General features: G+C 46.4%; 7 protein-coding genes across 7 annotated transcripts; 1 reads left to right on the forward strand and 6 right to left on the reverse strand.

The window, feature by feature from the left end:
* The first annotated feature begins 137 nt into the window (after positions 1-137).
* Positions 138-1127, forward strand: K444DRAFT_666239 (uncharacterized protein). Its single transcript, XM_024887167.1, has 3 exons — positions 138-495; positions 543-788; positions 852-1127. Exons 1-3 carry the CDS (start codon positions 272-274, stop codon positions 979-981), a joined length of 600 nt encoding a protein of 199 aa, XP_024733586.1. The 5' UTR covers positions 138-271; the 3' UTR covers positions 982-1127.
* Positions 1128-2355: 1228 nt separating this feature from the next.
* K444DRAFT_616533 (uncharacterized protein) lies at positions 2356-3312 on the reverse strand. The gene is made up of 2 exons (XM_024880940.1): positions 2848-3312; positions 2356-2789 (listed from the first exon to the last, which is right to left on the reverse strand). The coding sequence occupies exons 1-2, from the start codon at positions 3100-3102 to the stop codon at positions 2445-2447; spliced, it is 600 nt and encodes a 199-aa protein (XP_024733587.1). The 5' UTR covers positions 3103-3312; the 3' UTR covers positions 2356-2444.
* Positions 3313-3726: 414 nt separating this feature from the next.
* Positions 3727-4880, reverse strand: K444DRAFT_616534 (putative short-chain type dehydrogenase). Its single transcript, XM_024880941.1, has 3 exons — positions 4827-4880; positions 4075-4773; positions 3727-4022 (listed from the first exon to the last, which is right to left on the reverse strand). The coding sequence occupies exons 1-3, from the start codon at positions 4867-4869 to the stop codon at positions 3850-3852; spliced, it is 915 nt and encodes a 304-aa protein (XP_024733588.1). The 5' UTR covers positions 4870-4880; the 3' UTR covers positions 3727-3849.
* Positions 4881-6007: 1127 nt separating this feature from the next.
* Positions 6008-6986, reverse strand: K444DRAFT_633064 (uncharacterized protein; the record flags this gene model as incomplete). The annotated part of the gene is made up of 3 exons (XM_024883564.1): positions 6008-6148; positions 6207-6589; positions 6851-6986. The coding sequence occupies 3 exons, from the start codon at positions 6984-6986 to the stop codon at positions 6008-6010; spliced, it is 660 nt and encodes a 219-aa protein (XP_024733589.1).
* Positions 6987-8419: 1433 nt separating this feature from the next.
* On the reverse strand, positions 8420-10821 carry K444DRAFT_694396 (uncharacterized protein; the record flags this gene model as incomplete). Its single annotated transcript, XM_024887865.1, has 4 exons — positions 8420-8671; positions 8714-10066; positions 10168-10551; positions 10659-10821. The coding sequence occupies 4 exons, from the start codon at positions 10819-10821 to the stop codon at positions 8586-8588; spliced, it is 1986 nt and encodes a 661-aa protein (XP_024733590.1). The 3' UTR covers positions 8420-8585.
* Positions 10822-12899: 2078 nt separating this feature from the next.
* On the reverse strand, positions 12900-14929 carry K444DRAFT_595351 (uncharacterized protein). Its single transcript, XM_024878388.1, has 6 exons — positions 14782-14929; positions 14448-14728; positions 14364-14398; positions 14141-14302; positions 14004-14090; positions 12900-13946 (listed from the first exon to the last, which is right to left on the reverse strand). The coding sequence occupies exons 1-6, from the start codon at positions 14803-14805 to the stop codon at positions 13378-13380; spliced, it is 1158 nt and encodes a 385-aa protein (XP_024733591.1). The 5' UTR covers positions 14806-14929; the 3' UTR covers positions 12900-13377.
* Positions 14930-15564: 635 nt separating this feature from the next.
* K444DRAFT_666243 (FAD binding domain-containing protein) lies at positions 15565-17464 on the reverse strand. The gene is made up of 4 exons (XM_024887168.1): positions 17159-17464; positions 16701-17104; positions 16005-16653; positions 15565-15955 (listed from the first exon to the last, which is right to left on the reverse strand). Exons 1-4 carry the CDS (start codon positions 17337-17339, stop codon positions 15681-15683), a joined length of 1509 nt encoding a protein of 502 aa, XP_024733592.1. The 5' UTR covers positions 17340-17464; the 3' UTR covers positions 15565-15680.
* Between the last annotated feature and the right edge of the window lie 2220 nt (positions 17465-19684).

Below are 19684 nucleotides of genomic sequence, written 5' to 3' on the forward strand. Positions count from 1 at the left end.
GCTGTCAGCTTGCACCGAATTCGCTTAGGGCTGATATTTCAGGGGTCTCTGTGCCGCAAGTCGCGCCCCACGGTGAGGCGAAGCATATCTTCCCTCCTAATTTTCGTTTACGGTACCTGTACGATGTACTCGGCCTTCCTAAACATAGATTGCCAACGGCGCGACATAAATGACAAGATCATAACGAGAATCATTGAGGAATCCATACTCCACTTCATAACACACATCGTTCCTCCTTTCCACAATAAAGCATCGAGAAACGGTCCCAACAATGGCAACGCCATATATTTCTGTGACGGATACTTCAACATTTATCACAACAGAACCTGAAACAAGATATGATAATGGCCACCCGAATTCACCGTGGAGGAGAATCGCAATTATTCCCATATGGTCGTGGGAGTTGGGTTTCCTAGCAGTTAACACCATAATCACAGGCATGCTGATTGGCATCACCGAGAGTGGAAGTGGACCTGGGAAGAATGAAGTACAGCCGTATGAACACGGTCACTCTATGTCGATCTTTCATTGACAAATTACAGTTGGACAGTCCTCAACATCGTTTTTGCGTTAATCGCTTTAGGCATGACCTGCGGAGAAGTCATGGTCTTCGTATACCACGAGCTGACTCCGAAATTCTTCCTGATCTCCACTGTTGCGAAAATGGTCGTTGGAATTATACCTATAGGATTCCAGATCTATGTCGCGCAAACACCATGGGTACACCAATCAAACACACCCAATATCGCGTATCTTTACACCGCATTTGGGTTTAGCATTGCAGAATAGTACGTCCTTTCTCTTGCTTCACTTCTGGGGCTCGGAAGTTGTAGATGACTAACGTTTTGCAGTATTGGCTACATTGCTGCGCTGGTATATGGGATATACGTGTTCAAGAACGTGAGGAATCACATGGAGGGGCTTTACAGCAGTTATTCGGCGGACTCGGAGAGGACACGATTAACCTACTCATATACGTGAGCAGCATTGCCCAGACCGCGGGCACGACAGCTGTATATATTTGGCGGGAATATAAATAGAAGGAGATAAATTATACCCAGGGCGCAAAGGCGAACCCGAACATCAAAAACATTCTCTCCGCATGAGCGAAGGCTGCTGGATCTGGCTGGATATTGAGCTGAGTCTGATTGAATGCTGTCAGACTCCCCATTCATTCAAGTGAATTTTAATGCGATTTTCTTCATACTGTGCCATGATATTCTCTTCCTCTGTTTTCTCATTTCTCTCCGTTCTTCTTGCCTTTCGACATCTACCTATATTTTCAGAGCTATCTGGCTTTTCTCATGAGAAAAACTCCTTCCCTCCGGGTCAGAAATTCGAAGGGCTATCGTTGATTACGAGTATTGTTAGACACCTGGACTTTGCAAATCATCACATATACTATCGATTCCGGATACATCGTTTTGACTCACTGGCATCTCCGTATCTCCAATGAGGACAGCCTTTCCCTGTGGAAAAGGACTCCAACCAACAATCCCGAGCCCATGGTGGGGATCCTTCGAAAGTCAAGCCAAAGATCCTGCACGTTATGTTGACTAAATCCTCATAGGTCGAGGAAACTCCATGATATTCACCAGCAGTTCCAAATGTCAGCGGCAGCTCAAAATCATGGTATGTACTCGGATACTCAGTCGGCGAGATATCGGCCGTGTTCATAGATGCGTTAGAAAGGAATGCAGAAGTAGGAAGAAATCGAAGCGCTCCGGTTAGAGGAAGATCATATGGAATGCCGAGGAATTGGCGGACATCAGGAAACGGTGAGTTGATGAAGCCATTAAGAATTCCACTACTGGTCGTTACTTGGAGGCGGTACATTGAAGACTGACGAGGAGTGGCGCTTCCAGTTGCCGCTGGCGCGAGGAGAATGACAAGTGTAAATCTAAGCATTGCTTCAAATTTGCCGTGCGGATGAAGTTCAACAAAGCCAGATGATGCAGAGAGATGAATACTTGCTTGTAATCGATGAAATGGGTCAAATCGTGGTAGGGAGTCCAAATGCTGCGGCTCGCTGTGGTTATAGATTTGTCTGTTGCGCCTTCCCTACTCGTCATTGTTGCTCGACGCCTTGCCATATTTAGCTGATCATGCATCTTTAGCTTATTTCACCAAGTCCTTAATTGGTTACGACGATCTAGACTGTGGTGGTGGCCATTGGTCGGATGCAGCCCGAGGAGAGGGGTGTCTTAGGAAAACTCGATAATGTCTGAAAATCACCAGGAGCACTTCAAAGAATTGAACCGATGACCATTCAGTTGAATAATCTCAAACCTCAAACCCATAATGAACTACCAAACTGGACGTTGTAACGTCATGAGATGAATCTTTCGTTTTCATCTTTGCAGGAAAGAAAGAAAGCTCGGGGCGTTTCTTTTCATTGCCTTCCCCGCGTTCGCTGAGCTCAACAGCCAACTCACCGCATGTCTTTAGCTGACCTTTGCAGCATCAATCAGAAGTTCCGCTACCTTACCAGGAATAGTGATTATCGGCGCATGTCCAACACCCTTCAACTCATGCGCAGCAATCTTCACGCCCTCCCTCTCCTCCCTCGCAACTTGTTCCTTCTGAATGTCCGTCGCAATGATAAAATCACTATCCGGGATCAAACAAGTCGTGGGGATGAATTTATATCCCGGATAAGTGAGGACACCATGCCAGCAAGCAGTGGAATGATTCTCAAGCTGGGCGGTATATCTCTTCGCTTCTTCTTCTGGAAGATCTGGAAACAGGTATTTGTAGAAGTCGCCACCAGGCATGTAAGTGTATTCTCCCTTCAAAAATTCATCAAACTGACCTTTCTCGTAAAGGGTTCTGATTGGGATAACTCACTGCATTCTTCAGCATCTCCGGTTCCTCCTGCAACGTGAAAATGCTCTTTCCCACCACAGGCATCCAGCTAGCAACATAAACCAAAGCCACAACACCACCCCGCCTTCCTTGCTTCTGAAGGTCGACTTTCCCCAATCCTTCAGTGGCTTCAGTGCCAGGATACCCACCATAGCTGCTCATCACGACAACAACCTCTTTCCCACTGTCTACGACACCAGAAATCACTTTCTTGATGGATGCGGCGTCGTCCTGCATCGTTGGGGGCACTGTGTGCTTTCCTTCGGAATTGGCTGAGGGAAGAGGTGCGTTCACCCATTCGTGTCCCGCTTTGAGAGGAAAGGCGTAACTTTTTCGTACCAAGTGGGCTCAGTGAAAGAGCCCGGAACAAGAACGAAGACTGGTTTGGTTGAGGACATTGTGATATAGATTGGTGTTGAAATCTCGAAAGGATTGTAAGAATCTGATAGGGCTGAGTTGCGATTGGAATTCGGCGCGAGAAGAAGTCAAGTTATATTTTATTTCGCTACGGAGGTAGAGTATGTTTCTACGTTGTTTGATTGATAGATTGATTGATCATCAGGCGGACAGAGTGGACTCGACGCGGTCGAAAATACCGAGGAAAGAAGAGCGGGAGGCAAATTTACAGTACTGATCTGGCTGAGTAGGCCGCATAGCCCGCTAGCTCCGAATACGAACAGGGGAAGCGCCCACATGGTGGCTCAAGTCATTGACTAAGATTGCGACCCAACAACATATTTCGGGCCTTTCGCAAAGCTATTGGGGACGTGGGGGGAGAAGTTGTGTTGGTAAGCACCAAAGGCTACGTCTGTAGCAATCCCGAGTATTCGTCATTGGAATTCAAAGGCTCAAGTGAGGTAACTTTATTCTGAGGCTAGAAAAATATTCGAGTTTGAGATCAACTTTTAATGGTGGTATTGTGAGCAAGCCTTTGGACCGGCACAACCAGCATATGAAACCAATCGAGCACGCATATGCCATCAATCATATTACCAGCCTTACTTTCAATTTATCTCCCTTGACAATTCCATCCTTCTGTGCCATCAACTCAGGCATGTCCCACGTACAATTGATATATCGTCCAGCAAGCCAATCCCTCTTCTCTCCTACAAGATATACGATGGTGTCTGCACTCAGCTCTGCTGTCTCGGTGAAAACTATCAATCTAATCAGCAACCTATCTGTCACCTTTACTTCGAGAGTGCTCACCTGGTTTCAAACGATCAGGAACTCCCTCCGGCCCGCCCATCATATCTGTAGGAATATTCCCAGGATGAATGCAGAAAGCCAAGACCCCCTTGTCCTTATACTCCTCACTCACAAACTGCGTAAATCTCAAGACAGCCAATTTACTAGGTTGATAGTCACTCAACGTCCGAGAAGTCAAATGTGCACCCACACTACTCGTCGAAATAATCGTTTTATCGCCGCCCTTCAACATAAGTGGAAGGAAGGCTCTCGTTACGAGGTACGGGCCCCTAACGTTGACATTCCACGTGTGCCACCAGACCTCTGGATCGGTATCCGCAATCAAATTCATTCCTCCAATGACCCCAGCATTGTTAATCAAAATATCGAGTTTGCCAAACTCTTTTTCAACCAGTTTCGCTGCTTCTTCAGTGCTTTGCTGGGAAGTGATGTCCAACTTGACGCACAGAATCTTGGGTTCCAGTCGCTTGGCTTTTGCGGCAGCTGCGAGGAGCGCATTTTTGAGCGATTCTAGAGATGAGCGGGCGCCGAGTGCGATGTGGGAGGCTCCAGCTTGTGCGAAGGAGGTTGCGATGGCGAGACCGATGCCTCTGGACGCTCCAACTACGAAAACGCTTTTGTTGAGAGGTGAAGGATTGGAAATCGATGAGATGGCGGGGTAGGTGTCGTTGTGGACCTCGGATGTGACAGTATAATCACCTATAGTGTTGTCATTTTATAATTCAAATTGGGTGAGAGAACCAAGGATGTACCTGGCCCTTCAAGCATATTTGGTGTTCCTTGTGGAGGAGGCATGATGACGTGACTTGGATTGGGATCCAAAATCGGGAAGTTGAGAGTGTGTGTTGAGTGTCAGAATGAAAGCAGAAGCCAGCTTGTAATAATATTGTAGTCTTATAAATATTGATAGTCTGAGTCATTTTATGTCTATTTTTTGAGGCGAGGATCTGCATTGCAGAAACTGGTTTTAGTGGGCATCTCGGACTTTTGAGGCTTGAGGTACATTAATCCCGAACCTTTATTCGGAGTTAATATCTTACTTTACATCGGGTTTTAGAGTTGTCCAATCAAATTGAGTCCTGCGCTGTATGTTAATAATAAGCTCGACTTTGAATTAGAATCGTGAATGGACACTATGCAAGGTCCACAACACTCGCGGAGAGTGGAAATGTTTGTTATGTTGGATATGTTTCTGTTAGTTGCCCCTGAAAAAGACAGGCGAAGAGCCACTGGACTTTTGCGGCCTCGCCTAAAACCACAGCGGGAGCCCCCCTGAAAAATATCTGTACGACTTCACCCCAACTGACCTATTGACATTAAGAAGCAGAAGTTTCGAGCTCGATATTTGTCTCAACGGCAGGAAACAATTCAATTGTGGGCTTGCAAGCAACAGGGGAACAATTCTTCAACTGATAATCATGTATCGGAGCTGTAATTAACATCATTATCGGGCAGAGGTTCCCCTTGCCTGGCATTAACTGTATTATCGATAGCAAAGTAAACAGAAAGGTGTTTCCCATCAAGATGGATATTACCTACCTACAGACATGAGCATTAATCCATACTCATTAACTTCCTCTAACCACATTTTCGCACGACGATTCAGATTATCACCAGATTGTATCACTGCGAGGTTTCCCATTTTCAAGTGTCAATACCCGCCCAATGCCCCAGCCAATGATCGTAAGCACACTCCCACTCATCCTGAGTTCTAGCACTCCACAGCACCTTCCCAGCAGGTGCAGGAAGGAATCCAAGCTTGGTGCACAGAAAGGTGGGGAGATTATTCATCGTATGATACATCCCCTCGAAACAATACATGGCCATCAACGTTCTATGCCTACAACTTGTTTGAATCCTCTCGCGCCAAGGCGGTCGTGCATGTGCTGTTTCGGCTGGATTGAACGAGGCCCTTTTCGGAGATGTAGAAGCCCTATTCATGGAGTGAGGCGAGAATGGAAAGGTCGCAAAGGCCGGATGAAGATTTGTGGGGAACTGGAAACAGCATGATGATGGAATAAACAAGAAGAACTTGAAAAACTACGGTCAAGGTCTCTGGGCCATAAGTGCGATACTGAATTTTGGTATCAGCAGTTTCAATTTTCAACATAACCATAGGATATTTCACATACCTCGATAAAAAGCCCATCCATTTTTGCCTTGATGGCAGTCTGCACGATATCTGAGAAGCCACCGGTATCCGCTAGGCCATCCCACATTTGTGATAGTCCAAAGCAGCGCGCAAGAGGAAGTGGTACTTTGACCCGGGGCATCTGGGCATCATGCACGACGAGAGGCAGTTGCATCATTCTCGACATCATACGAGGATACGTCCGAAAGACTCGACATAGAAGAATAATACTCCCTTTTAGTGTCGTGACTCTTGGAGGAGATTGTTTGAGGCAGGGATACAGCCACCGTTCTCGCATGGTAGTGATGCTCACATCGGTAAGTGTTGATTGCGTCGGCGAATCATCATCATGGATGGATTTCTCTGCGGATATGGACGTGGGTTCTGTAAAATCATTTGGCTTGGTAGTGTATCACAACTTACACTCTGTGTAAAATTGGAAATCGGTGTTAGATGTGTGTCGTCGATGAAGTGCTGGAGTTTACGTTACTAGAAGACGAATTCTGGAGCGAGTTATCATGGCAAATATCAAAACTGTTCCGGACCGAGGCAATTCATTCAGAGTCAAAATTCAAATCGTCGCGTGATATCTTGCGATGGTAGTGTTTGGGAGACCCAAAGGTTGGCGTCGCTGTTGAGGCTCACGGGCAGCGTATTCGCAGGTCTCATTCTGACTGGAGCATCGAGAGCAGTAGGGACGTTGTTGGTCACAACGAGTCTTCGCTTTGAACACTGATGACAGGATTTTCATCGAGGTGATGAAATCGAATTCTCCAGGCATTGTTTGAATGGAGGAGGTACGAAGAGCCTTCCACTTATGTCAGCAACGGACATAAAGCTGGGTGAAGGACATAGGCCAGTATGATGCTTATAGACTCAGGATTAATTTTCCCTTTCGCTGATTCTGTTTTAGTCTGCAGACGTGAGCAACTGCTGCTTTAACCTGAGCTGAGGGTGAATATACCTGATCAGAGGGTGAGTATACCTGAGCAAAGCCTGAGCGGAGCCTGAACGGAGCCCGAGTATCCTAAGCACGCCCTGAGTCAGCCTGCGCACTATAATATAGAACTCATTTTGGCCTCCTGTAGGTCCCGGCTATAGTTTCTTTACCGAATTTTGCCCAGGAATCCGTTTCTACTCTCTTACAGGGTTCCTGCCGGAGCAGATTTTAGATCCCTCTTACCAAAGAGCTCGTGTAGTAGTAATTCAGCCTCACAAGTCAGAATACGGTGGGCTGTTTCGACCTCTGTAGCATGACTTCAGTGCAGCTCAGCTTCTGGATTGAGCCGGCTAACTTCATTCGATAGCACTAACGCTTGGTCTATTCCTTTTCATATATTGTGTTGAGGAATGTTTGCGTGCCTTGCTCAGTCCTTTGCGGCAGCATCGATGCTTACAGGGCTTGCCGTTTCTATTCCGCCCTCCGCTGCATACGTGCTTGCACTGCGACTTCTCATTTCGGAGCTGGACCACCTTGGGTTCTGATTCTTGAGAGGTAGGAGATTCCGCTTCCTCAGTCTCCTCATCTCGATTAGGCATCTTCGCTTCCGGAACATTATTCAAAGCGCAGGCCAAAAGAATGGCTTGTTTGAAATCTCCAGCGACCAAATAACTTTGAGGCTGCTGTCTATAAGACGGTTGGCTATATTTCTGCCGACGAGCCAGTTCCAACACCCTCTCCTTTTCTGGTCGCTGAATCACTTGGTCCCTCTCTAGATGTTTCTGTGTTAACTCATCAGCCTCCCGGTCATGTCTTCATCCCCTCTTTGTACTGAGGCCATCTCATAAGGGCTCAGCTTAAAGGTGAAGAATCCATCGATATAGTCAATAATCGTCCTTCGAAGGTGCCATTCAGGGAACAGGCCATTATGAATTTTTTCTATCAAAGGCGCGGAGCATTCGGGGACGCCATATTGGATAGCCAATACTAGCAGGGTATGAGCGAGGTACCCAACAAAATCTGACTCGGAATTCCAATCCTTCATGTGATTTTCTATGATAAGCAGCACGGTCTGTAACGCGTGTATGAGTCCCCTAGAGCAGGCTTCTTGGACGTAGTCAGCACTAACAACTTTGCGGCTGAGCTTGATTGTCCCCCTTTGGCAATGGCCGACCTTTGAAGAATGGCGACACGCACAATGCTTCCTCCAGCTCGCTTTTGACTTCCAATTGGGAATTATCGGGTCATCAATAATGGAATGAATGATTTCTGCGTGGAAGACTCGTCCGGAAAAGCAACAAGGATGAAGGACAACAACACCCGGTTACCGATATAACTCAAAATATCGCTTGCATTATCAGTCCATGTTGTGCCTGCTTTTGAAAGGAAGGGCGTGTAAGGGGTCTGAGATTTCGGTAGAACAACTGCAATGTAGGTCTACTAATCGTCTCGAAGTCTTTGAATGGCGTCCTTTCCAGTGAAGAAAAGGCCTTCTGAGGCCACGGGATCCGCCAGGAAGTTCTTCACTGTTCGGTGAAGCAGTTGAACTCGGTCAGAAGGGAGCACACCTTCAATTGCATTCTCCCCCTGAACAACCCTTCGTTGTGCAGCAGGTCTGATTATCTCGATCAGAGGCCTACACAACTTCCGTAGATGATAGCGGAATTCAGTCCATTCATCGATTGGAATGAGGTTCGGCTCGATAGGGTCATCTTGCTCAACAAGCTCAGAGACCCCCTCGGGTATTGCCAGTGCCTCGCGCAATTGAATGGCGGTAAGTGAATGGAAAGTGTTGGCACCACTGACCCACATCAGGGCCTTGCGTGCCGTGCGCCATCCATGTCCATCCAGTTTTGAAGAGAGATCCCGGATAATACTTGCGTGGAGGGATCGCAGGGCTCTAGGTAGCTTCTCCATCTTTTCATGTAGTCGGCGAAATGTGAAAGCCCGTGATTCGACTTCTGTGTTTAGAATAGAAAGAATGACTGTCACCCACAATATTACGCCGTTGGCGTGGCTTTCGAGGTAGGACTTCATCTTCTGGCACTCTTTCTCCTCTTGCTCACGGGATCTTCTCTGCTGCGGTGTTTCAACCCTTTGCTTCGCATGGCCCTGGCCAGAGGAAAACTTATTGTTATCGTAGTGATCCGTGAACGAATGCATGGCTCTGCGGACAGAGCCGACCCCAGATTCAATTATCTTCTGAATATCATCTGTGTTCTCGTGCTCGAAAATGATGAACTGCAGATTCTCATGGCGGCGATAATGGCTCCAGAAATGTGTTTCTATATCTGGCGAAGGACGACCCAGGATCAAAAGCTTCATCTTGGATGTAGAACATTCCGAAGCAATGAGGCTGAATTGAGAGAGGACAGTTCTTCTCTGTTCCTCTGCGGCATATACATCCTCTGATTCGTCCATGGCATCCACAACGCAGATCATTCGTATCCCTGTAGTAGAAATTGCCTTCAGGAGCCCAAGCATTGATTCCACGGTAACCCAATCTTTAGACAGCGGTGGGTGCTGCCGAGAGATGCTTCTGAAGTATCGGAAGAGAGGGGGCGATTGAAGAAGCAGTTGATACAATAAGGACTGCATCAGTGATTTGTGAGCCATGAGGATTTCGCCACCGCGGGTACTGTAGAACCAGTCACACATAAGAGTGTCTACCACATTCAACTTTCGTTTTCTGGACGATTGGGGTGTCTGTTTGCTAGGATTTTGGTGGTCGAGTATGCTCTTAGGAAGCACCGATTTACCGCTTCCAGGTTTGCCCTGAATCCATAGGTTTCCACAATCTTGTTGCTCACAAGCAAGATACGACGGATGCGTCCATATCCATTCTGTTGTTCCAGGAGTTGGATCAGCGATTTCTTCGCGACGGGAATATTGCCTATCGAAATATAGGCAACTCAGGCACTCTGTGATTGATTACTACAGCGTTTCCACTAGGGTAAACGACATAACTCCTTCCAAGAGGTGCCATAAATGAACATGGCAGCTGCAAACGAATTGTTCTTACCTTGATATTCCGCATCGCGCTTTACCCTTTTGACCAACGGTGTAAGAGCACCAAGGCCATGGTCTGCTGTACCAGTAAAAGCGACCCGGCAAAACGTCGGATGTGTGTCGCATAGATGATAGAGGGCGCTGTAGAGCCCGTTCTCCTGACTTCTATTCCATATTTCCTCCACATTGTCAATGGCAAAGACAATGGATGCACAGAGGCTGCTTTCTATAATAGATGAAGCCAGGAGGAGGAAGGGTTTGAGAGAGCCGAGGTCGACAATTTGGGTTATATCATCAGGATCGAGCTGTATTTCTTGAAGAAACCCATAGAAACTTCGCATATTTCCAAGATTCTCGATAACACAGCGGGATAACTGGACGCCGAACTCGCGTAGAACTAATTGAGGAGTTTATATCAGTCACTCGCTGATCGGAAGAATCGCATTGGAATATAAAGATATATGCAGCCGGCGGCTCGGTTCCAAGGGCTGTTCGGCCACATACCATAGAATGGATGCAGCAACATCCTTGCAAGTAGGCGCATTTGCGTGGTCTGAAGGTTTTTGGAAAAACAGGGCTCCCCCGGAGCGGATCCAACCAGTATATGGCGATGTGTAGCGAACATCGTTGGGAAAACCCTCCTCGGGAAAGGCTTTGCTCTAGTCATGAAAGCTGTATGGCTTTGAGCGGCCAAATAGTTTCGCAAACTCTAAGAGATTATCTCATTAGCCTACTACAATGCACGTTGACAACTAGCCATCTTCCTCTACAGTGCTTTAAATAGAAAGGTCTAGTATGTTTTCTTATACTTGGGCTATGGGATCTTAAGTATAAGCAAAATCCAACAAACAGTCTCGTTTTCCTAGGTTCTCGGTACACTCTCTCATTAATGTGAACACTTCTTCCGTCTAGATATATCTCTTGGTGATGGCTTGAATTTCCGGCATCTTGAACTCTTCTTCCCAACCAATGTTCTCGAGGCCCTGGCCGACATTGAACCGGAAGCCCGACTCTCTAGGAACAAACTCGAGTGGAACTTGTGGAATGTGTCGGCAATTTGGTCAGAGTTGGTCGCAATGTCCACCAAGACTTTTCCAATATCCAATAGAGACGTACTGAATGCAGTAAGATGGAGTTTACCAGTGCCTACGGAGACAAGGCTCTGGATCTGATCCTCCACCCTCCAGTTGAGGCCTTTAGAGAAGGCATCGGTAGCCTCTGTCCAAAGTTGATGAATCAAGTTATTTGCGCTCTCGCAAATGTTTTCGGTAATGAATCTCGCTTAAAAAGGGGTTCGAAGAACGACAGCAAAAATAAATTGGAACAGTGCCACTCAGTAGTTCACCACACCATCATCAGAAAAGGCCGTTCTCATTAGCAAGGAAATAAGGTTCAAAAAATCAAAACATACAACAGCAGGTATTCGCTGGTGGTCACCCACCCAACTACTAATCTGCCGATCTGAGGCTTATGTATGGCAGAGCGGACGGGATGCCCAGTTTGTCCTCAGTCTATGGTCGTATGTGGCAGAAAAAAGCTTAATAAAATATGTAATACCATAAATGAAAGTGCAGTTTCCAACAAATTGCGACGCTTCCTTGAAGACCGGTAACCGAGCGCTTCGTGGTCAAACCTTCCTCGAAGCTCACCACCCCAACTTACCCGGTGGTGTACTTTTGTGAATATTCTGGGTGACAGCTTCTTATACTCAGTGATACACTCATCCGCAGTCATGTGGAGCCTCCCAAGCATGATAGCAATGAGTCCCCGGGTTGAAGTACCTCCAATTATGTCAAAATAATCGCAGGGCAGTGGGGGATTGTCTAGATCCAAAGATTCCATAAGCTTCTGGAAAAGAAGCAGTGAAGACAAGCCTCGAACCCCACCTCTATCCAGAGATAGAAGGCAGAGTTCTTTGCCGTTGGTTTCGCTGCCACATCCAGCGGATGTCGTCATCGCTTGTTCCATCACAATGAGAACAGTGCAGTCTTTCTAGTAGCGAGTGCTGCACGTCCGTAGTTTTATAGGAGGCCGCAGGTAGTTCTCCGTACACACGAATTATTTCGCAGTCGGGCAAGACGCAGTACTGAAGACGTGTTCTGATACAGTCCGCCTCACTTAATGACAAAAGAAAACAAAATGTTCTCTCTGCATAGGCACTGCACGTGGTCAGGGGAAACGGGATTATATTTCCATTGGGCGGAATACGAGACGACGTGATACGCGCAACTTCTGAGGTTCTGCCGTAGGCACACCCCAAGGTGAGTTTTGATTTCATCCCGAAAATAAACACAATGCGGTGAATTACTGCCGGCGGCAACCAAATCGGGCAAGGCTCCTACAAACTAGCCCAAATAGGCTAAGTGCAACTTATTTAGACTTTTTAAGTATCTTTATTGCCTATCTCGGTGAAACAGCTCGCCTTGCTTTATTCTGCTTTGCGCAATTGAATTAATCAAATTTCTTTAATGAACCTTTTTTTTACCGAGAGGGAAGGTGGGGGGTTAGAGCTAATTAAGCCGGAATAATTATAATACAAATGAAAAGTCAAATATTAATTATTGAGAGATATATAAAAGTATTATAGTGTCTTAAAAGAGGCTTAGTTTTCTATTTTATAAGTTTAGAGTCATTTATATATTCAAAGTAAATATAAGCTTTATAAATAGATTTCTTTTATATAAGCTCTTTAATTTATAAGTCTAAGGTATTTTAATCGAACTTTTAATATTAATATAATTGCAAAGCGTTTTATTAAAGCTATGAAGCGCTTAGACCATCAAGATCTGTCTACATGTGCTATAGCAACTACACAATTTCCGCTCCTAGGCATGGACTCGTCGCGCCTATTCTCAAACTCATTAAACTCTCTCTTTCTATCAACAGCGATGTTCTTTCTGGGCTCCAGACTGTGCTAATCCGTCAGTCCGCCACCGCTTCATTTTCGTTAACTTGAGTCCGTTCACTCTCCTCAAACTCCCCAGCATGGCCTTTTCACGGAGCTTTCCAAATGCCTGAAGTTGGCTTCCTACCTACCGGGCTTTCCCTATCACACGAAACCATTCGGTAGCTATCTAACCATCTCCTTAGGGTCGTCCATCGAAAACGTGATTTGAGTAGTTCGGCGAAATCCGGAATCTTACTCTAGAGGAAAAGGATCTCGCTCGTATTGTCGCCCGACGCAATATGGCCATTCCAGCATATTTTTAATTTCGTGTCCATTTCACGCCAAAGGTAGACTAAGTGTAGAGTGCGGCCTCTCGGAAGTGGCTCCCTCGAGACGCTGTCTTGACTCAACGGATACGTGCTTCATCATCACGATATCCCCCTCTCCTGCCCTTTCAATATCCCCCACTCTCACCTTCGACTTCCCACCAATCTCATCCTCAAACGAATGTAGACTCTCCAGCTCAACATCCCGCCTCATAATAGCAGCTCGACTAGTATTCACTTTTGTTCCCACCGTAGTCGGATAACCAGTGCTTCGCTCTCTCTTTGAATCCGAGATCCCGGGATTGCCTCTATTCCGAATTATCGACCGGAAAGCAGGTAAATTGGCCACGACGACAGCAACCGCTGCTTCGATTGTTGACCATAGGGAAAGTATGATGGGCGCGTCGGCCATCGTTGTTGGGTCCGTCTTCGATTCGGCGGTGGCTTTGGTGACTTTGGACAAGCGAATGAAGGCAAATACTACGACAATGATGCCGAGAGAAAAGAGGCAAGAGAGGCCGAGCTTTTGCTTGAGTGAGATTCGCAGTGTCAAAAGAAGACGGAGTGGTAACAACATAACTTATGCGATAGTTAGAAAGAATAGTTAGAACAAGTCATGAACGGGAAATAGCATACTCAACAAGTCGGCCACAATATCCGCGCCAGTAGCGAATTTTATACTTGCGTCAGAGCGCTTCAGATCTCCAGGTGCCGAGCATCCAGCTTTCTCAGAAATTAGTTTGAGATTCCGCAAACGGGGACTCTTTACTCACATGCGCTCCAGTACTTTTGCAGAGGAACACAGGTCAAGAAGTTTGACAGCATGCATCCGAGGTATGTGAGTAGAACCAGGGTGAAGACTCCCCACCATACATGCATGTACTTTGGGATCCCAACAACCATTTGACGAAAGAAGACCAAAAGTGAAAACTTTCCTGTCTCTCAAGTTTCAGTAACTACACAATGAATCTTTAGAGGTATTGTCGAAAGACTCACCAGCCCAAAGCGTCGACCAGAACAGGAGCATTTGCCTAGAAGAACGTCAGAATCCTGAAGCTGGCATTGAGGTAAATAACCCACGCAAACATCAACTTCAATGCGGTGATTGTGCGAGCAGTGAACTCCGGGAGTGGCAATGGGAGCGGAGTCAACGGATTTACTGCTGCTGCAAGCAAGTATGCTCGGGTCATCTCAAAGATTGGTGCAGCAGTTGTCACCACGGCTGTCAAGCCCGTGAGGAAAACGAAGGCAACGATTGCAAAGTAATCCTCAGCCTGGAATCTGTGTTGGACTCTGAGACGTAGGATAACACGAGCTATTGTCGTTGTCAATCCCAGCGACCATAGTGTCCACACTATCACCTTTGGAAATTTCAGCAAGAGGGAGTACAGGGTGTGGGACAAGGTGTACTAACCATGAATTGAGTGTGGGTATACATGGCTTCTCTGGGGCGAGACTGTTAATGCTTTAGGTGGTTTTAAGGAATCTTCCAACGATCTAAAAGTCGGATTTCTGCTAGTAGATGGTGAGCTCTCCTCGTCGTAGAATGATTAATAATGCCGATCCCATTTACTGCGGGGGTCTCTTGCTTTAGTAAAGCTCTCGAATCCGAGACTGTGGTGGTCCTAAACTCCAACACACACTCTATGACGGGACGGGAGGCGAAACCAACTAAATTCGATTGGGTTTTACACTTTCTCACGAATTAAAAAATCCCAGCACTATGATTTAAAGTTTCTTAACCTGGGCGACGCCACTGATTCACAGGTACCCTAGGCATCTCCTCTGGGGTAGTTGTATGCGTTTACCACATACTTTGCTATCCGAGGTGCAGCGAGAGCGGAGTTCTTCGGGGTGGCACAAGCCAGAAAGTAGACAAATCACCCCGGCGAGCCGAAATCCCCTGTCTCGGCACAATGAATGCTGTAACTCAGGGGAAGTGCAGTGCATGAGGCACAGCCGGTTTACCGCCCAGATTCGTCCGTGCCTGCATCTTCCAGGGATAAAACAAACTCGGTACGCGTTATGGAAACCTTCAGCATTATCGCACAAATGACCTGACCGGCGGCGATTCCCATGCAATAAAGTATATTCTCCACCTTGGTTCCCTTTGAGGAAGCTGCTTAGCCTCGGCAACGATTTCCGGGTTGAGAACGCCACAAAGCGACCCAAGCGCCTTATCGACGGATCGTTCATGGTTGTGGACTTGATTGGAGGATTCGTGGACTGAATCTCAAAACAATTAACTGAGCATTAGAATATAATTATCAAAGGTAATTCAAGTATCAAAATGCAAAGTCTTTCTCCTCTCCATCACGCAGCATCGACCTTCCACCCTCCAGGCATCAAGTTCGTATAAACCTTGAGAGGGTCATACTTAGCCCGAATTGACCGAAGCTTGGCGAGATTTCCAGCGCCATAATTCTGGAAAATCTCTTGACCCAATCCAGCATCATTCATGTAGTGATATTGAGCAGCCTGGCCAGCCGCCGAGAGCTTCGCCTCGATTATATCTGTGACTTGAGCAGCAAAAGCGTATATAGTCGCATCGTCTGCTGGATCAGTCCACGAGAAATTTTCAACCATCCCTGGCAGACTATTAGCATCAATATATGGAGATGTAGCGGCAAACCCTACAGAAATACGGAGCCTTCGAGATGTCTACGCCCTGAGGGTTACCGCCTTTGTTGATTCCCTGTTGAATGAAATTCTTCGTCACAGGCTGGAATGCAACACTGGCTTGCAAGCCGGCTACGTCCCAGATGTTTGCTGTAACCATGTCTACGAAGGTATCGTGCACGATGCTCAATGCCTCTGCGGTAGCAAGACTGGATACGACACGAAATGCTTGTCTAGTTCCATCCGCAATCAATGCGTCGGTCCCCTCGACATAAGTTGCGAGTGTCGTAGAGCCATAGGTATTTTCGATCGCAGGGATCGCAGTGACGTTTGCGAGAGCTGGTTGAGTGCAATTAGTGCCATCGTAGAAAAGCGCTGAGGTGTAGACAGTAATATTGAGGGAAGCCAGCATGAATATTGAAGGGATCACGGCTGCTTTTGGGTCAGCAGAGCCATATTGACCAAAGTTTGCGACTGCGCTCAAGAAGAGATCTTTTTCAGTTGACGGTATTTCGGTGATTCCGGCGCAAACGGTAGGAGAGGTGTATGTGAGCAAGTCGAAACGAGTGACAATGCCGAAGCTGTTTCCACCACCTTTCAAAGCCCAAAAAAGGTCAGAATATTGTGTTGAAGTTGCTGTCACAATCTTCCCACTCGCAAGTACGACCTGAATCCAAGTCAACATAACTCCAGTTGCATCAGCGGAGTTCTCACCTCGTATGCTACGACATTATCGGAAGCAAATCCATGTTGGTTCGAATAGAACGAGATTCCGCCGCCCAAGAGTAATCCAGGCACACCGACAATCCCAACTCTTCCACCCAACGCAACCAGCCCATATGGTTCCAGATATGCATAAACTTCCTCCCACCGCCTACCAGGCCCAACCGAGACGTAGGAATTGTCACTGGAAAGTTGTATCTCATTCAGATCCGTCAAACCAATCAACACTCCACCGATTGTATTCGCGTATCCGGGAATGGGCATGTGCCCTCCTCCCCTCACAGCAAATGTTGCTTTCAGCCCAGTGAGGATCAGAATCGCGCTCGAGACATCCGTAGTGCATTTCGGTGTGAAGACACACGTCGGGGAGAGATAATCAGTAGGAGTCCAGAAGTCTGCAATCGATTGTCAGGCATTGATGCATTAGGCTTGAGTTTGGGGAAACCTACGTTCATTCTCCGCAGTGTAATTAGCCTCGCCGGGAAAGAAGACTTGTGTGCTGTATACGAGCTTGAGGGCTTTGCAAGCAAGCACTGTTGCATTGAAGCTTGTCGATCGTTCTACTTCCGAAGACGGTAGCGCAGTGGCTACTGTTGCGAGGAACAGTGTCGACAGAACGGAGAACTTCATGATTTACCTCACGCTATATTAAAAGGGAGTGAGGAATGGAGACAACATGGAGAATCCTCTCCTTCGAAAAGAGGGGGAAGCTCCATAGCGAAATCTGAGTCTAAATCGGAGATCAATGAAATTTGTTTACTCCCACGGGCTTCAATATCCTTGTACTCCTTGCAACGGACATCGGTCCCTATTCAGCAACTTAGCTCAATTGTCGTCGCGGATAAACTTGCTTGATCCCTGTAGAACAGAACCACGCAGCCTAATTTTCAGCGGCTTTTAGAACGGAGATACTCCGTACATATGGCGCCAACACAGAATATAATCTAGCATACTTTGACAGAAAGTGCGGCATTGTATGCGATCTTCTGACAATGTTGAAATTGTTAGCTGCGAGGTGAGTCGGTGTCTAGGGAAAATGTAAAACGACACCCCCCCAGGCTTGGCAATGATACCTAATTTCGGGTATTGATCAGTATTGATACCAGAATCGTAAGGTATCAATCCTATCGATTCTGGAATTCATTCTAAGCGAGAGTTGCGGACCCCACTGTCTAACCCCTTTAATTACGATTCTTTTTATACTTATTGCCTTTAATGGAAAAAGCAAGTATAGCGTTATAATAAGGGACATCGCTTTATTAGTTTTAAATAGTTTAATAATTTTTTAAAGGACTTTAAAAAAGTCGACTTTTTTGGTGTTCCTTGGGTACCCCCTCGCTAGCTCTCTGTCCCCCTCTCGCGAGGATAGCTAGAAGTACCTCTACATATAAATTTACTATGTAAGGTACTTAGCGAATTTCTCGCTTAGAATCAATACCGGATCAATACGGATCAATACTACCGTAAGTACGTAATACTAGGTAGTATTAATACCGGGTATTGATACCTCAGGTATTATTGCCAAGCCTGCACCCCCCGGGTGTCAATTAGACATATCAATGGATTTTAGAGTTTTAATAATGCCTAATTAGTTGCTTGTACTTACTTAAGTCCTTCTCTCGAATCAGATTTCCTAATATAGGTATAAGGAAGTTTGTATATAAGAGCTCTAATTTGGGGCGTGGAACAGGCGAGGCGTACAAGGTTAATTTCCAGGCGCTTGATCGCTAAATTTTCAGGCTCTTATAGTACCTCAAAAATTCCGACTTGCCTTACCTTCTTTAAAATTTCTTAAAATTACTAATTATTATATAATAAAAACTTTATATCCTATTAGCTTATAATCTGTATTTTTATAATATAAGAAAATAAGTAAATTATAACAATTATTTATATAGTAAATTAAACTTAAAGGAAAAGTAGATTTTTTGGTGTTCCTCTCTACTATAGGTTAGTCCGGCCCCCAATCGACACCCGGGGCGTCGTTTTACATTTTCCCCGTGTCTACTCGTAAACCCCATTTTACGACTCGGAAGACGCCGCCAACCCCGCCTTCAACCCCGCAAGTTCGGCACCCAAATTCTCCCTCGCCCCAACTCCGCGCCCAACGCATTCGAGAAATACAACTTCTCTCTCGCCAGAAACCTCTCGAGAACTCCCACTCGGCCTTTTGCATAATCTATTTCACTGAAATGCGCACACTCTTGTCTTATATGGCCAGCGTAAAGCTCATACTCTTCCCCCGACCTCCCAAGAACCTCCAAGCCGAAGTCTATAGTGGGCTGGGTAGCTGAGAAAGGCGCTGTAGTGGACTTTCAGCGCATGCCCTCCCGTCACTTTATGCCGCGATCTTCGTTGTGTCAGTTTCGACTTCCTGCCCTCGAAAAATGAGTGATATATAACGACGCACGATTGAGCCCGTCTTACGGAGGACGCGGCCATAAGTCTTGCAACCGGCAAGGGTGAGCGCCAAGCCTGAGGACGCCACAAGCCGCTGACCTAGCAAAGACACTGGGGGCTTGATAGCCTGGAGAAATAGCAAGCTTAGCGATATTTATAGGGCCTGTGCGCTATCTTTTGGTTCTCGAAAGCCTATAGAGCCCTGTAATTACAGCGCCCTCTGGTTGCCGTGCAACGGCCCTACCACTTAAGCGAAAAGTGGCGCTGACCCTGTAGTTGCAGACTTATGGCCGCGTCCTCCGTACTTGCTAATGAGTCGTAATTTTTTATTATTTGCTCTACCCAGGGTGTTTCTAAAGAACTGACAAAATTCATGGTAACTATATATCTGCAGTAGAATTCTCTATACTCACTATCCTACATAATGTGTGCCCGTATTTGCACACAACCGCAGGACTAGAGTACAAATGGAACGGGCATATACCGTTGATAATAAGCCGAGTCTTACTTGACAAAGCATCAAGTTCTCCTTGTTCCAATTCGACGATCTCGAGTACTGGAAGGTGGAAGTCATT

Source organism: Hyaloscypha bicolor (assembly GCF_002865645.1).
Source record: "Hyaloscypha bicolor E unplaced genomic scaffold K444scaffold_118, whole genome shotgun sequence".
Lineage (NCBI taxonomy): Eukaryota > Fungi > Ascomycota > Leotiomycetes > Helotiales > Hyaloscyphaceae > Hyaloscypha > Hyaloscypha bicolor.